The 17,644-nt window shown below is 39.0% G+C and overlaps 2 protein-coding genes across 11 annotated transcripts in view; both read left to right on the top strand.

The window, feature by feature from the left end:
- Nucleotides 1–7,971, top strand: part of LOC124165919 (voltage-dependent calcium channel type A subunit alpha-1-like) — a 133,543-nt gene extending 125,572 nt beyond the window's left edge. Inside the window, exon 40 of the mRNA XM_046543453.1 lies at nucleotides 1,398–7,971. Within this exon, the coding sequence (XP_046399409.1) occupies nucleotides 1,398–2,320 (923 nt within the window). The 3' untranslated portion in view covers nucleotides 2,321–7,971. The remainder of the gene's footprint in view (nucleotides 1–1,397) is intronic.
- Nucleotides 7,972–12,460: 4,489 nt separating this feature from the next.
- LOC124165782 (homeobox protein extradenticle) overlaps nucleotides 12,461–17,644 on the top strand; it is a 380,934-nt gene continuing 375,750 nt past the window's right edge. For 9 of the 10 annotated variants that reach the window (XM_046543284.1, XM_046543282.1, XM_046543281.1 and 6 more), the window contains exon 1: nucleotides 12,461–13,132. The gene's annotated coding sequence lies outside the window, so the exon portion shown is untranslated. The remainder of the gene's footprint in view (nucleotides 13,133–17,644) is intronic. The other variant, XM_046543278.1, reaches the window with a different exon arrangement.

The raw sequence follows: 17,644 nt of genomic DNA, 5'->3' as shown, positions 1-17,644 counted from the left end.
TTATATTGTGGTATTGTAGGATCATGGTTTTGCTCACAAATTTTTTCTTGCCTAATGTGATAGAGTTTGGAAAATAGAGTCCTTTATTTTTGCGTTTTATGATCTGTTGCCTTTTTCTCCTGCTAATCCTGGCAAACAAAAATGATACCTTTAACCTTTCCGTAGATAGCAGCTAACTGTTTCTCAGCCACTCTTTTTGGCTCTGTGCATTGGTCTTGAGTGTTTGCTATTGCTTAAGGCCGTTTTTATAGATAAATTAGCAGTGAACTTAGCACTTGACCATAAATTAGCCTCGCAGCATTGTGGTGTTTATATAAAAATATAAAGTGCTCCACAAAAGTGTTGAAATTGAGTCCAGTTGTTCCTTAGCTGCATCAATGTCTTTCCAGAGTTTACCACTTAATATGTACCATATTGTGTCCGTGTTATTTTTCATCTCAAGATATCTTCATCCAAATTCATGGTTATAACTAAAAAAAACGGTGATGGATGAAAAGTATATGAAAAAATGACAAAGGCACTGCACGTTCCAAAGTTTTACGCTATTATGTATTACCAATAACTCAAAATCAGCCAAACCCCATGCAAATTTCACCATGTTCAGTGCTAAATTTTTCTATGAACGCCATCATGGACATATTGGTAATGGAATTTTACGCAAAGTGCTCCCCAGGGAATAATGTGTCACCAATTTTTATGATATTTTGTTAATTGAATCTATTCACTCAAAATATAGGAACTGAAGAGTTATTCAAAATACCCCTAGGACTTAATCAAAATGTTCAGCTTGTCCCATCAAATGAGGACACCTGTACTTTTTACTCCTCTTTATAAATTTCTTTGTCCTTCAGGTCATATGTCATTTTTATTTTCCTCCATACTCTATTTCATTTCTGCCTCAAAATTTATTTTTACACCAGAGATTTGATATTTTTAACCTTTGTGTATAATTCCTCTCCATTCAGACTTTTGTGATTAGTGATTTGAGTTTTCCTGTTTTTTCTGTTTCTCAGACAATAAATTTCGAAATTTGTCCATTTTTAATCTTCAAAAACCTTTGTTTTGATGCAACTATGGGGTTTTGTTGGATATTATGCTTTCACAATAATGTGGATGCCATTCATTTAGAGCACCATATGCCAAATGCTTATAGTTTTTCTAAACCTTTTCTACATCTGTGTATTCAAGAGAGAAACAATTGGCATAACTCATTGAGGATTGGCAATTTTTCCCAGCTTTGGGTGATAATGTAGCTCACACTTTGACCATAAATTCTTTAAGGCCTTTTGTTTATTGCATCTTTGTTGTGAATTCTTTTTCTCAGTGTCTTGTCATAGCCACAATCTTGAGAGACGAAACAGCATGACTACATGTTATTCTTTTCGTCAACTTCACAGGATCTTGGTCTGCCTCGAACAGTCCGGATCGGTACGTGCCGCGGTCCGACGGGAGATCGCGAAGTCCGAGTCCACATCGCCATCACCCTCACCATCCCCACGGAAGGGGTCACCATCATCCCCCACCTCCCCACCTCCAGCAGCGCCGTCGAAGGCGACAATACGGTACGACAAGTCTCGAGCAGCGCTCACGCTCCCCATCCCCCATCCCGCGACGCCCCAACCAGCACAGCTACCCCGTTCTGGCGACTGCGCGGCGCGGCGCCGGACGCCGACTTCCCCCGACGCCAGACAAACCCTCCACGCTGCGCCTCCCCCCCGGTTCCTCTCGAGCTGCCCCGGCACCCCTCAACTTCCCCCACCTGAGCCGCTCGCCGACGACGGCACCGCCCCCGGACCCCGGGAAGGGCGGGCCGGTGTCAGCCGCGGCGCCGGGCGGGGGAGGTGGACCTGTATCTGCCACGGCGGCCCTTGGCGGCAGCATCAACTTCCCCAAACTCAACGCTTCCCCCACGCACGGTCCACGGGGCCCGACGGTGGTCCCCGCGGCACTGGTGTCCGGAGAAGAAACGAGCCCCGAGTCGCTCCCCCCCTCACCATCGGCATCCCTACGCCCACCTGCCGCCCCCACACCACCTGCATCACTCACCCCACCCGCTGAGGGGGTCCCCCACGGTGATGCCGAGAGGAATTGGCGGTGTACGTGGCCTTCCTCCAGAGGACCCAGGAGAGCCCTTGAGCTTCGAGCAGGCGATGGCAATGGGGAGGGGTGGCGGGAGGATGCTCCCGTCGCCGGTCCCCAACGGGTACAAGCCAGGGGTAAGGGGAGGGTCCGGTGGTCCCCCTGCGAGGCGGAGACGGGGGGCGGGAGAGATGTTGGGCCCCGAGGAAGTGGGGGGAGTGCGGAGGACGGGACGGCATAGTGACTCTGATGAGGACGACTGGTGCTAGCGGCTGGTGCGGGGGGGGCGACCAATCAGGTCAGCCTCTCCCGCCCGGAAACGTTCCGGAAGGGACAAGACGGTTCACAGCCGCGAGTGTGACCCGATGAGTAGGGTGACTGGGGGATGAGCCGTTTTTGAAAGTTAACTGTGATTGACTAATTGGTCCTTGGAACCAATGCTCAGCCCCTGGTTTTTCAACCATTGGTCTGCTGACTGACAATTAAGTGATAGTCTTGAAACTGCGCCATCTGCAGGTCAGGGCCGCGCATGCAGAGGGGGCTTTTGCTCTGTCAGCCCGCCTCTCATGCTTCCCTGCCAATTTCTTCAGCTCTGAAGTGGTAACCTGCCCTCATAGTTATCTTCATGATAGAATTCTGTGCCATTATTCGACCTCTCTCGATGCAGGTAATAAGAATATCAAGGTACAGCGTGATGGGAAATTGTATCTCCTTTGCTCTTAGCTCTGTACCTCGGAGGTGATTGTGGGCAGTTTCTCCATGGAAGATTCAGGTGGTATGGGTAATGGTTTATCACATCAAGTATTCCCCTTGCCGTTGTCAAGGGGATGCAGATGTTGTGGGGAGTCTACTGAATGGTATTACAAAACAAACTATCATTTTCCCCTTTGGGTGCCAAGGCTGTCCACTCACCTTAATTTGGAATGCACAAAGACAGTTTTACAGCATGATATCGACACCAGGTGATACTGCCAGATATTTAATCTCAAATGTATAAAGATAAAAAGTATATACACATATATTGTATAGGTTAAGACCTGGCTTGTTTCGATCTCTGTATTAAAACAAGTGTTTTCCAAAGAAAAAAACAAACGTTGAAATAAGGTGGGTAAGACTGGACTGAGCAGTTGAAAGGTTGGAGGTAGGATTATAAGGCCAGCAAAAAGTCTTGCCTTTTTAAATTCCTAGCACACCTTGCTTCCAACTTTCTGAAAGTCCCTAAGAATACCACTTTTCTCATAAGCTCCTTTTTATCCAATCCAAACCTCCATACCATACACCCAGCCCATCAAGTGCTTTACATATTTAAACTGGAGGGTTAAGCGGTGTATACATTTTTTTTAATCTGTGATAGCCAGCGTAAGTGAGTGGTGTGGTGAATGTTCATATGTTGTTTGGTGTGGCATGGTGTGGAGAAGAAAACAAAAGGCAGGAATGATGTACTTGATAGAAGTTGAGTCTGTTGAAAAATATATAAATATATATATATATACATATACCCATAATTGCATAAACCTAAAAGGCTAGAAAGGAAGGCTAAAAAAAAAAGAAGTTGGTGCTGTGCATCGGTGGGGAAGATTTTTTGTTTGTTTGCCAGAATGATCATGTTGTTAGCGTTGAATGTACAAAAGCAATGGGAGAGGAAAAGGCGGAGGGGATTTCGGTGACATTAGTGGAATATTGGATGGTTTAGCTCGGGCCTATTCAGGTATGCCAATACTGCCAGAAAGTCAATGAAAATGGGAGTAGGTGATTTTGGGGGGAGGAAAGTTAAATATAATAGGAAGGTATTGGTCGTAAATTGACAATGTCACAAAAGCACACACGAGAATGAAGCAAATTAACGTCGGTAATTCCTCCTGTGCACCAAATATCTTCTGTAGGTCCACAGAGGGAATGGTTTAGCGTTTTGTCTGACGGAGGGCGCACACTGAACGGAAGTCATCAGAAGGTTCTTAGATAAGGTTTTCAAAAGGCTTTTACTTGATAAGGTGGTGTTCAGCCTGAGCGAGAGAAGACAAAGATTGGTATGGGAAAGCTTTTGAAATCACTGGACGGAAGACGAAAAGGATGGGTTGACCCTAAAAAAAGTTTTATTGGTCACATTACCTTCGCATCTAGTCAAAACCTTTCAGCTTTAGATTATTTATAATTATCCTTATGATTATTAATATGGTTATTATTCACTTTAACTGGAGGTTTAAAAAAAAGGGGATAAAGAGGAAATTTTATGGGACAGTGTGAAGGGGAACTGTTGGGGAGGGTGATGTCATCGTTAGGTGAGTTTGTGGAGGTAAGGGTTGAATTGAGCAAGGGATGAAAAATTTGCTGGTCGCCACTGAGCCATTGCCAAATAAATGCTAGACTCACGTTTTTGTTTCCGTTATATGAATCAGGCTGTCTTTTTTCCTTTTAGTAAGCCTGAAACGTTCCATCGACATACGTAAAAGTCATCATGTGGAATGGCTCAGTGGCTTCTTTAATTAAGATCGTGGTGAGGCTGATAAGAAGGGGTGGATCGTATGGAGAGGGACCAGGATAAGAAAAATCAGTTAGAATGGTCTACTAGAACCGACTCCACCAAATTACATTTTTCATTCCAAAATATATATATAAAACATGTTATATATAAATATATATATATATGCTGAACTATAGACTGTTGTGGTTGATCTTTCTTTTACATTTAACTGAACTGCAAAAAAAATATATATATATATATTACAAAAAAATATGGATTTATAAAAGACGAAATCCAGTTTTTTCTACTTGTCTTTGAGCAGTGAACTGCAGAAAAAAATAATAAAATGATTGTCCGATCTTAAAGGGGTACTGCTAATGCAAAACTAATAAGCCATGCTGTTGTGAGTTACTTGAGCAAATTGTTTCATTTCTACATTGGGTTCCAACCATCCTTGCCTAGGGGAAAAGACCAAATAGAAAATTCTTGAAAACTTTAATCGAACAAACATTTACAAGGTGAGAGGAATTACATTGTCAATAACACTTGGGCAGGTTCTGGGTCGCTGGTGTAGTGTCTGAACAACCTCTTATCCCATCCAATCCTATTGATAACATCTCTGTAACCCTTGAAAATCTAACAAGAGAACCCATGTCGACCCCTTTTCTGGCTTACCTTGCATATCCTTCTATCTCCACCAATTCCGGAAACCTTGCACTCAAGTTAATCTCTTTATTTCTTTATTTTCGTGGACACCTAAGCGCACATCCCCAAAGAGTGAAATTTTTACTTTTTGTACCATCTACTTCTCTTATTTTTTCGTGATTTCTCCAAAGCCTTGCCCCTCCATCGCTATTACATCTTTTCTTTATCAGGCTCCTTCTCTTATTGCAGTTGTTAAAACACTATTCGAAAGTATTCATGCAAGTATGTAATGCCGTATCAATCATTAACATCCTATTATATAAAAAAGTACATACATGAATATATATGTGTACGTATGAAATGTACATATGCATATATATATATGAGACGTGACAAAAGATGCCTTACATTAATTGTGTGTTTATTTATCTTCATAAAAAATCAAAAGATTTTATAATGATAAAATAGTGAAGTCGTAATTAATGTTAACAAATCAACTGTGTGAAGATTGTATTTTTAACTTCAACCCTTGGACATCTCTGTTGATATCAACTTGGCATTTTCTTCCTAATCCCTTCATTACTCCGATGTTGTACTTATTGTAGACTCCTTCCCAGCCCATCCTTCCTCGCCTGCCACAGACTATTGCAATTAAAACCTAATTGTATATACATAAATATATAGTTACATATACATATATGATTCCCCATTAAAAAGAATTCCAATATTTGCATTAAAATTAAAGCTAATGTTAAATGATGTTAAAAGCGTGCCAACACAAACTATATATAAATATACCTATCAATTTATATATTATATGTATTCGTACATATACATATATAAAAAATATGAGCTCTCTACCTGGTGCTCCCCTATTGTACATGATTACACTTTCAAACCTGATGCTTCGTTTTCTAATACCTTTTAAGATAACCATGTTCTACGAGTGCTGACTTCAACAGACAGTGTACATAAAATCAAATGCCATTTGAAGGTCTGCTCCAATTGTATGGAGCGGTCATTGGCAGTTTAAAAAAAAAAAAGCTGGACCTGCCAATTCCACATCAGCAAGTACCCTTTTATCATTGGGACAAATTAAAATAGTAGAGTTTAGCGATGAGATTTAAGAGGATTCCTCTCCTTTCATGCCCCCTTTTAAAATTCTCATATTTTTGAACTTTTGACGGATGAATTTCACATCTTGTTTGAAGGACCTTCATTCTCCTCATCCCCATGCTTTTATCATGACTGCAATGGTTTCAGATATTCTTCAAGAGTTCTATAGGCATTTATTGATAAAGGTTATTAAAGGAAAAAAGCATAGCATTAGCCCTTGAAAGGTATAAAAAAGAGGCATGTTTTAACACATTAAGTGTCTCAACCAATGCACTACCTCCTTTTACGTTACTCCGTCATCCAGAAATATGGTACAAGAATGTTGGTCTTCTGTGGATCTGTGATTGGACCCATCTTATGTATCCAGTGCCATGATCAACTTCTGAATCACACCGCAAAGTCTATACACATATTAACACATACATATACATAAGAAATGGTAATGAGAATCTTCTCTGGTAATGGTTTTAACATTTCTTTAACCTTTTGTAAGCTCCTACCTTATCCCCTTCTTACTATCCATCAACACATACTGTTTGCCTGTCGATCATTACATTTGTGAATGTTTGAGCAATTTATTAAAAAAATTCCCGCTGGATTATGTTGAAAAATAATGATAATAAAAGCTATGATTTTTGTCCAACTGCATACCAGTGACTTTATTGAACCAACAAAAACAATGATTATTAGCTCTTTTGGGTCTTTGGATGGAATCTTATGTAAAAATTTACTTATTTCTGTGAAGCCATTGTGGGTGTAATTTCAGTGTACAAATGGTTGAATAACCTTCATTTTACATCATGGGAAGATGTCTACAGGCCATTGAACCTTATTTCTGGATCATACTAACAGGTTGAAAGGATTTGGCTTGAATGTTTCTTTTTTTTTCAATTACAGAAAATCTTTGCAACTTCCTAAGAGTAGTGTGCAACAATCTGGTTTCAGTTAACTATTCCATTTACCTCCAAAAATTGAGTTGTATCCTTGTAGTGTTTATATTAGTGTCATGTTGCTTGAAAAAACGATTTTTAAATAAATACTTCTGTATTTAAATTAATTTTGGAAATGGATTTCATTAGTTTACTCAGTATCCCTTATTATACTAACCATTACCCACTGGAAAAGTAATTTATTGGTAAATGGCCAAATATTTATTCAAACTCGTAGTTTAACATTAAGTTTTGATTATATGTTCCAAGGTGATTTATTTGTCCATCAGGTTGTTTTATGAAATTCAAATATCTTTGCTTACATTTTCGTGGTGATATATTAATGCCAAAAAATGAATATATCTATTCATGCAATGACTGATAAGCATTTGATGTTCCAATAAATCTCAAAATATAATGAATTATAACCTGGGCATAGTATAAGAGAAGTATGTGGTCCAGAATATAGCTTTTATAACCTTCAAGCTTGTTTGAAAAATTTATTTCCGAGTGAGATTGTGTTTCATGCATTTTTATCAAGTTTATCAACTCGCTGCTTGGGGGGATGTAAGCTGACTTAACCTACATGGCATATTGCACATATGATGCACACATTTATAATTGAACCAAACAAATACTCATTTGAGGAGAAGTAATCAATGAATTTTTCAAGGACTGTAAATATGATGTTCATGTATATCATATGGAATTAAATAAACTCAGGTTCTATTGTTGGTATTACATTTGTAAATTTCATTATCTCTTTCATAGTTTCAAGGGAAAATGTTGTGACGAAAGATCCTTGAGTGAAATGTCTCTCATGCTTTTTTGTGATGCATTTTTTACATACCAATGTTTTTTTTCTTCATACACCATTCGGATATGTTGTGCAGTTGAAAATAACACATTAGATGTGAGTTTCAGACAAGACCTTTGTCAAACTGTGACAGTAATTGTGTTGGCTTCTAAATTTATCTCTTCTCATTTGCATAGTTGCTCGTTCAGTCAGTTGTTAAATTTACGCTGTTAAGCAGATTCCTACGTTCTGAAAGAAAAGTTATTCATTGTGTACACTGCTGGAGAAATTTCACAATCATCATTAATTTTATTAATAAGGAAGGATTGTAGAAGGTCTTCGATTGTCTGGGGTGGTTCATTTAACTCCTTGCGCTGAAATGATGTATTTAGCTCGTGAGTAACTCTCGATGCCAAATTGCACAATGACAAGTGTAGCTCATCGTCATATTTTCATAATTTTAGCACTATTTAGAGGAAAAATATAAATATGTTGAAAATCTAACAATGTTAAAACATCCATAATGTTTTAAACTTCCATATCATTCTCTTGAAAACGCTCTCAGTATGAGGATTGAAACGTTAAGCGAAAAATGTTTTCAATGCAGCATTTCCCTAAAAGAACTTACGAGATCCATAATGAACATAAAGAACTCATATTTCATGAAATATGTTGCATTGAAAGGAATAAAATGATTTTATATGAGTGGCAGTAACTTTTTTCTCGATGTTCTTACGAGAAGAGGGTTGTTACGTGAACAGTATAAAATAATAATCGCTTTTTATTTCACTGTTCTATGCTGATTACAAACTACTAAATATCAGTTATTTAACTACCATTCCATTTAAAAAGAACCACAGAAAAAATAAATTGAGACTAGAAGCACGATGTTCAGAAAAGATGTTCAGGGGTTAATAGCGTTTCTTTAAATGGAACCTTTCTATTATTTCACCAATATGCTGCCTTTACCCCATAAAAATAGTTCAAAATATTGTTTTAAGTATTTAAGCATATTCAAAAGGTTTTGGTGAAACAGAAGTATGTACGAGGGGGGACCCATAAGTAACGGGAATAACGCGATGAGGGGGCGGCTAAGTGAGGGATTTGTTTTCACCGTAAAGGGTTCTAAGCAATGATATTTCCTGAGTCAGTGAGCGAATCCTGGTGGCTCTGAGTGAATCGGTTTGTCTATGGGATTTTTTTCGGTTGACCAACTTTTTCCAATTTAGCGAAAATGTGTAATGGCTGACTGCCGGGAGCAACGCGGGGCAGTGAAATTTTGATTTTTGGTGGGGAAAACTCCCGCTGACCCTCTAGTGATGCTTAAAACTGCTTATGGGGATAGTGCTCTGAGTAAAACACGTGTCTACAACTGGTTTTCACGTTTCAAGAATGGACAATGTCGATTGATGACCATCCTCGTTCAGGGAACCTGTCAACATCACGAACAGACAACAATGTTGCGAAAATCCATGATTCGATCGAAATGATTAGATAAATGTGTTGCAGTCAAGGAGGATTACTTTGAAGGTGATAAAAATTTGGTGGAAAAATATTGATTAATAAAAAAGTTATGGCAAAATTCCCTTATTTTTGGGTCCCCCTTCGTATTGTTATCATAATGTGAACCATTCTTAAGAATGTTTTTGTAATCATTCATTTACTTATTTTAGCCAAAATTATTTTACAGGATGTGTTGAGCCGTAGGATGTCAGCTTAGCAATATGTCCTTTCCTGATGGTTAACGCTTTGGAGACTTGGTTTCAGTGAAATTAAGACTGTGTAAAATTTATCTTCTTCAATAAGACTACTTTTATGCTGAGGTACTCAATCTTCATAAATTTACATTGTATTAATGGTGGTGCTTCCTCCAATATTTTGAAAAAACTATTATTTTGCAGTTACTGCCCAAGTGTAGCTCTGACAGATTTTTCTGAATCAATTTAGCGGAGCAATTTTCCAAGAGCCCAGGTTCAAACCCTGACATCAGACACGTAGCCAGAGAGCCCTACAGGGGCTGAAGCACTCCTCCAAAATTTGTTCAACTTTCCAAAAAATAGTATCAGTAATCAACTATACGTAGAGTTAGCACATGATCACATTAATTAAACTCTATTTTTTGTTCATGAATGCATATTTCAACTATTATGAATAAATATCTCAATCAAGCAGTCTCTGCACATAGCCAGAAACTTGCTTCGGGGAAGCTTTTGTGGTATACGGGTTACTTTTACTGACATATTGTTGTCAATTGGCATCAGGAAATAAATATAAATCAGTTATATCCATATGTAGGTACTTATTTGCTAAATGCTGCTAGTTAAATTTCTCATTGATTATTTGGAAACATCATGAAATGGAGTGTCAGAGGATTGGTGCTGATGGGTTGGTGTTCTCCTCAGAATGTGCATGTTGGGTAGTTGCAACCTGGGCCAGGTTCAGCATCAAATTTGGGGAAAGGGGGTCATGATGTGGGTCCTCGGAGTACGGACTGAAAATGAACTGTTCACAAACCATTCCGGAAGTGTTCATGAACCGTTCACGGACTGTATTTTGGCCCAAATGAAGTATGTATTACGAAATGCTCAAATAGGCCATTCTGATACCTCCACTGCATAAATGCTCAACAATCATCCACCGAATCAAATACGCTCATCTAGTACTAGAAGGACTATCTAGATGAGTGGATTCTATTCGGTGGGCGATTGTTGAGCATTTATGCGGTGGAGGTATCGATTCATTAGGTGTTTCCCAGGTGTTCATGATGGGGTGTTCAGCTGTTCGTGAAGTGTTCTCTAACTCAGTAGCGAATACAGGAAAAATTCAAGGGGGGGTGCAAAATATATCTTGAGTTGTCTTTACTTTTATCGTAATAAAAACTGATCAAGTAACAGGCAGAGTGTGAGAAAATTTTATAATTTTATTTGAAGTGATTATAATACCCATATAAAAGACAATGTCATCTTATAATATAAAAAAGCTACTATTGTGGCGGACCTGCAAAGGGAGGGGGCTCCCCCATCTGTATCCGCCTATGCTCTAACTCATCATCTGACGTCTAACGTTGAAACCATGGTCGTGAATAAATATTAATGTGAAAGCACAAAGTTCTTCTTTTTTAATTTAATTATGAATCGCTTTCACCAAGTTATGCCTCAAACAATCAATTATATTTAATTTAAAAAAGTAGTCGCCACAATCACTTCCAAAAATTCTTCATGAGCCAGTTGGATGCAATTGTATCCCCCTGCAATCCCCTCCCAATTCTTAATGAGCATGACCCACTGCACTTTGGACTGCTTCAGGATTACCAACCAAAATAATACATGAGCAAAATTTTAAAAAGCTTGCCTAGATTTTTAATGCTCAAGACCTTCAGGGAGTTTTATGAATCCAGTCAGGACATACGATCAAAGTCAGGGCATTCGCTTTGTCTGAACATATGGCAACCCTTCACCTGTTTGAAGCCTTTGGACAGCCCAAGCCAAATTTCTAGAAGTGCTGAGTGACCTAGGGAAAGGAATTGGCCTCCCTACCCTACGTGCGGTAGCACACACATTGCTTGGATGTCTAGGGAGAGCTTTACCATCACTTATCCAATCCAACCTTCGGGTTGAAGCACCAAGTGAGTGGTGGCAACACAACACACAGTATAAACAATAATCATTCATGGCATCACCCCTTCTTGAATGTGTGAACATGCATGGGCAGATCTAGAGAGGCATGGGGGCGCGTGCCCTCCCCACCCCCATACACTTAAAATATTGACAAGACTGCAGTTGTCATTACATTCTTTTTGTTTTGTGTATTAGGGAGCTTCAATCATTTAATTTCATATAAATAATTTTCATATTAAAATATAGAGAATAGTTCGCACAGTAAATGTTGTATGTTGTTTTTAATCTCGAATATGAGAAGGCTGTTAGCCTGTCAGACCCTTGGGCCCCCCCTAGAAATCTGGCCTTGTGAACATGCATTAGAGGATGAATCATCCACATCAATAGTGTAATATGCCTTGCCGTGGAGGATATCTGTTTTTGTTCCTCTCAATTTAAGCCTTTGAGACTCAGCTGAACTGTAAGTGTAACTGTAACTTGAATACAAGTAAGTATATATTTCAAATATCTGCGAAAGGAATTAACCTCTAGTATTATACATCAATTGACTGACAAGGTGTGAGCATTGTATTTACGCGGAAGATGCTATAATAACGAACACACATTAAAACAGTCAAAAATTAACATAAATTACTATTACTACCAGATATTCTAAGCTAAAAGGTAAAAAATAACGGATATAATAAGAAATTATTAGAAAGTCATTCTCGACTTTTCAAGTTTACCTCTTCGCGTACTACCGCCACAGCAATAACAACGGCAGACTATCAAACCTCGGACAGGTGAAGCTTGCAAGGCGTGTTGTTGTTGTTGCTAGCGGACGTTAAATTGAGCAAAATTTTGAAACTGAGTAGAGATTGCTAGAATATGGTTTTTATCAACGAAGTTGGGAGTTCTAATGTGTAATTTGTGGCCTTAAAGAGACAAGTCATGCACAGAAACAACTCTGGTAAAGTAACATAGCGCAAAACGTTGATACATATCTTATTTCAATGATGTTTTCGTGAGTGAATTTATATTTCATTGCCAAAACCGAACAACATGTATACGTATCGTGCCTGGAAACTAGCAATAATGTTTTATTAGACTCTTTATACTATTTTATTGGATGAACTTTGCCTTCGATATCTATTTTGTTCTTAAATTTCGATGGAAATCGAGTTTTTGTACTAGACACTGATGCTATATTTTTACACGACGCACTTTTTTGAGGCAAGGTCCTACTTATTTTGTGGAACTGTTTGTTTACCTCTGCTTGAACATTGATACTATTCAAGTGTTTGAAGGGATGCAGGATCCCCTCCCTAGTTGAATTACTTAGGCCACTCTCAGCTTTTGTAAAGTAAGATTTTCATCGTGGATACTTCCGAGATCATCTGTCGACTTTGAAAATATTGCCAGATGACTGTGTCGATTTGAGGTAGTAGAAGAATCCCCTAAGTACAGTGGTGACAATGAAAATTTGGAGCACCGGTGGAAAAAATAAAAGGTACGTCTCATTGTTTTATCTATCGTTTCTTAGTAATATTGTCTAGCATGCATGTGGAATCACTTGGTGTTGTTTAGTTCATTCGTCACGCTGATTATGCTTCTATGCTTTTGATTGTTGTAATCAGGAGATATCCATTTATATTTTAGCTGGGGATGTTTCTGCTGTGTCATTCTCTCCAGTAGTCTCATATATTATAATGTCATCGCTATCTCCTTTAATTCAGGATGTGTTTGTAGTGCCAAAGTTTCTGTACTTGTGTCACTGCTTAGAAAAGCGTAGTTTTGTATTTTTTTAGAGGTGTAACCATAGCACTATTGTCAGGGTTTATCTGGTGGTATCAAGTATTCTTTTCAGACATACATCTGCATAAGATCAGTCTAATTCGATCAACTTCAAGAGTTCCAATCACGATTTACTTGATTGAAATCGTCTGTTGTCGTAAATACTATCTTCAGTGGGTTGCCACGTTGGTGTGGTGTAACTAGAGTGCTGGATTCCCACTCATATGAATCGGAATCAAATCCTGGAATAGGTGTAAATTTCTAAGGAGAGACCCCTTCCCTGCTTTGGTGATATGTAGCTAGAACACTCCACTCGGGTTCATAATTCACTCCGTCAGATGGGAAGTTAGATTGTGGCCCCCTAGCCTGTGCTGTGTCCAGTCTTCAGATTCGGGGTGTGGGTATCCGTCTTGACTCCTTTTATTAAATATTATTCATCATCATCACTGTACAACAATACTTATCGAGATTGGTTTCACGCAGCTCTCCACTCAATAATACTGTCTGCTAATTTCTTATTTTACCTACTTATTTCTTCTTTTTCACATCCTTTTTTTACCTGTTCCATGTATTTAATTCGAGGTCTTCCTTTTCCATTGTTGCCATCCGCTTGATCATCGTCGATCGTCTTCATTACAAAATAAAATATTAAGAATATATTTCAACCTGTACGGCCAAAAAATAGTATGTTAATATGTACCATTGTCATCAGTGTTTATTGGAAACATATTACACGCATGTAGTTTGCACATTCGTTTATTATCCCAACAGTGCAAATACTTAACTCCATTGAAACCATGAGATTTCGAAGGCACTGGAAGAGCGGCAATGCTCCGGCTCCCCTCCCCAATGAATCAACAGCGCGAGCGGTCCGAATCGCGATAAAGAGGGATAGAAATCATATTTTGTCGGATTACTTTGAAAATTGCGCCATCTGCTTTTCTTGGCGTGCTGTTTTAATTTCTGCAGTTATTTTTACGAAAAAAAACTTTGATTTTGGAAAATATTCTGGAATTATAATTTATTAAGTGGATACTTATTACGCTGACTGCTTAGGCAAACGTTACGATTAAATTTGAAAATAAATAGGCATGTTTACATAATATTAGTTAATGATCTTTAAAATTACTATAAAATAAAAAACACTTAAGGTTATGTTATTGGGCGAACTGACTTACTTTGAAGAGATGCGATCTTCACGCTTCTTGAGGCACTGTTGTTTCGACTAAAACGAGAAAAATTAAATAAGTATTAAAAAGGTATTTGAGAGAAATTTAACTCCTATATTTTCTCGCAAGCTTGTTCAAATGTCTTATACTCTTTGCAATAGATATTATTCGATACCAGATTCTTTTTAATCCTACCCCTCCCTCTCCTCTTTGCATTCGCTCGCGGAGTCGCTCGCCGCGGCGCCTTCCGTTAATACGAGATGAGTACTTGTTTGGGTTGGAAGACCCTGGACAGAGGCTAATGTAGTGATGGACCCAGATGTAACATAAACAACATTGCTTTTTTGCGTCGCCGCAGACGACGAAGATTTAAATGGCTGAAACCCAGATCAGCTGATCTCTGATCGGTGTGTGATTCGTTGAAACGCGGCGATAGCGTTTGTGTAAATGTTGTTTTTTTTTATTTGCTCTCCTTTACATTAACTCTCACAAAGTGGTAGAAGTTTCAGGATTTTAATACAGTCATTTCATAAATATTCAATTTACCAACTTTTTTCCCCTTCCAAAACCAAAATATACGGCTTTATAAAGCACCGCTAGCAAGGAATGTGAGGCTTAAGATAAAACTAGGCGGTTATAAACTCGACAGGTGGTGATGTTGAGCTACTAGGGAAGAACAGTGGAGGGAAACTGAAATAGCGATAGACGTCAGGAAGAGAATTAGGTTTGCAAACGAGGCGTTTATGATCAGGAGTGTAATTTTGAGAAGGAAGAGCGTACCCAGGATCAAAACTAGCAAACCGTGGCCCAGTGGGGGGTACCGGACCCACCCCCAAGTATAAAAGCACAATTATTTTCCTTCGTAAAAGAAAACAATATATTTAAAAATCATGAATTTACAAAATATTTCTTTAACAAATGAAGTTTTTTCGATTATGAAAAGTGTTAAAATTAGTTTAAAACCCATCATTAGTACCCTGTTTTTCAAAATATTTTCCACCCTGGTTTGGACCCCCAAACGAAATTCCTGGCTATGCCACTGCCGTGATCGTTCAAGTTGTGACACAGAAAAGGTTATGAAACCAAAATTTCAAGAGAAATATAATAGCGCTTTATTACATTTTACATAAATTTTAACATTGGTTTTTAAAATTATTTACTCGGAAAAATATGTGATGAGAAGGTCTTTACGTAAGAGTTCACAAAGAAAAGGCGAGAGAAGTGTCTGGAGTGTAGCGCTTTACGGCGCGGAAACTCGGGACTCGGAGAGAGAACGAGAAAAGGTTGGAGGCCTTCGAGATGTGGGTGAGGAGACTATGACGTATCACGGCCCCTTCCCGTAATTTTTGGGAAAATTGAAAATAAAAGGTAATTTTTAGGTGGTTCTTCAATGTAATTTGAACCACACGAACTTAACAAGCAATGTTTAAAAAATAAGTGATGAATATCTGAAAGCAGCTTGTCTACGCATCACGGGCATACCCAGGATCAAAGCTAGGGGGAGGGAAGGAAGCTACGGTCATTCAAGTTGTAAATTTTAACATAGAAAAGGTGAATGAAACCAACATTTAAAAAAAACTATAACAGCGCTTTATTAGTTTTTAAAATTATTCGATTGAAAAAATATTATTTTAGCTTCAAGTCTTATGCTAAAATCATTTTTCGTGGCTTAAAAAAATTTTTGCTGAAAACTTTTGTTTCCATCCAGTCCTAATTTTCCGTAAAGACTTTTGCGATTTTTGCTTCTACGGGAGGGGGCGCAGCTGCCCCCTCCTGGCCCTCGCTGGGTACGCCCATGCTACGCAATTCAGTCATCATTTGTACGCATTATTGCGGACCACTTCGCAGAACACTATGCCATACAGATGCATTAATCCCCTTGGCAATTTTACCGAGGAGGTTCACGGAGCTCGATGTTTGACCATTCCGGTCCATCAAGGATGGATACAAGGGCGGATCGGAAAAATCGATTTTTTTCAAATCCATCCCTGACCCTCGCTCAAATGCAATTTAGGGGAGAGGGTCACAATTCTATACATATAATATTTTATGGTCATTCCCTATAGATTTTGACGAGTTACTATCCATTAGGCCAAACTTTTGTGCATTTTGGCGTATCTACCTCCGTTTAGCCACAAAATTCCTAATTTGAGTCCGCGTCCGCGAAGAAAATACCCCAACGCCCACGCAGCGTCGCGGATACAAGAACGGCAGGTCGATTCCGTCCCCTCCCCGCTCGCTTCTCCCCCTCCCACGCCTCGAATACAGCAAAATTCATCCCGCGTGTGCTGCTAGGAGGGCGTTCATCTTTGATAATATAAATCGGAAGATGGTAGAAGGTAAAAAAGGATGCATAGTGAGACGACTTGTCCCTTATTTGGCGCCTCGTCGGCGTTAAAGAAATCGATGTTACCAAGTTTTTAGGGAAGTGATAAAATATTTTTAGATCCGAGAACGCAGGAAAGGAGCCTATGGTCTATGAAAAGCCTCTCGAGTGGCTATAAAGGCAGTAACTCGTCAAAATCTATAGGGAATGACTATAAAATATTATATTTTTAGATTTGTGACCCTCCCCCCCTAAATTGCATTTGAGCGAGTGTCAGGGGTTCACCCAGAGGTCTCAAAATTTTCAGGCCTTCTTTTTGATCGGTCCCACAACTTTTTTTCGTTGGGCCAGATGGATTAAAAAAAAAAAGATTTTTCCGATCCGCCTTAATGGGCACTCAAGCGATTATCAGTTTCCAAGAAGCCACTACCTTAGGTGACCCCCTATCCAGGGCTAAAGCCATGCTTCGCGTATGTATGATATCTTTCAAGTTTGCCGTGTGAAATTCATGTACCTTTGGCTTTGCGAATTATGGAAACTGAATCGGGTAGTGTTCCGCAAAGTCCCAAGATCCGCGGTTTGGGGAATTTTTCCCCGTGGACATTAATATGAATTTCACCGACGTTATCGCGGAAGGCTGGGAATATATCGCAAATACGATACGTAATTATATTTTCTATGCTTCTCTTAGCTTTTGTGCCTCATTATCCATTCTTCAGTTCAAAATCTCAGA

This window comes from Ischnura elegans, chromosome 9 (assembly GCF_921293095.1).
Source record: "Ischnura elegans chromosome 9, ioIscEleg1.1, whole genome shotgun sequence".
Lineage (NCBI taxonomy): Eukaryota > Metazoa > Arthropoda > Insecta > Odonata > Coenagrionidae > Ischnura > Ischnura elegans.
Note: the sequence above shows the minus strand (reverse complement) of the source record. Positions and strands in the feature narration are given on the sequence as shown.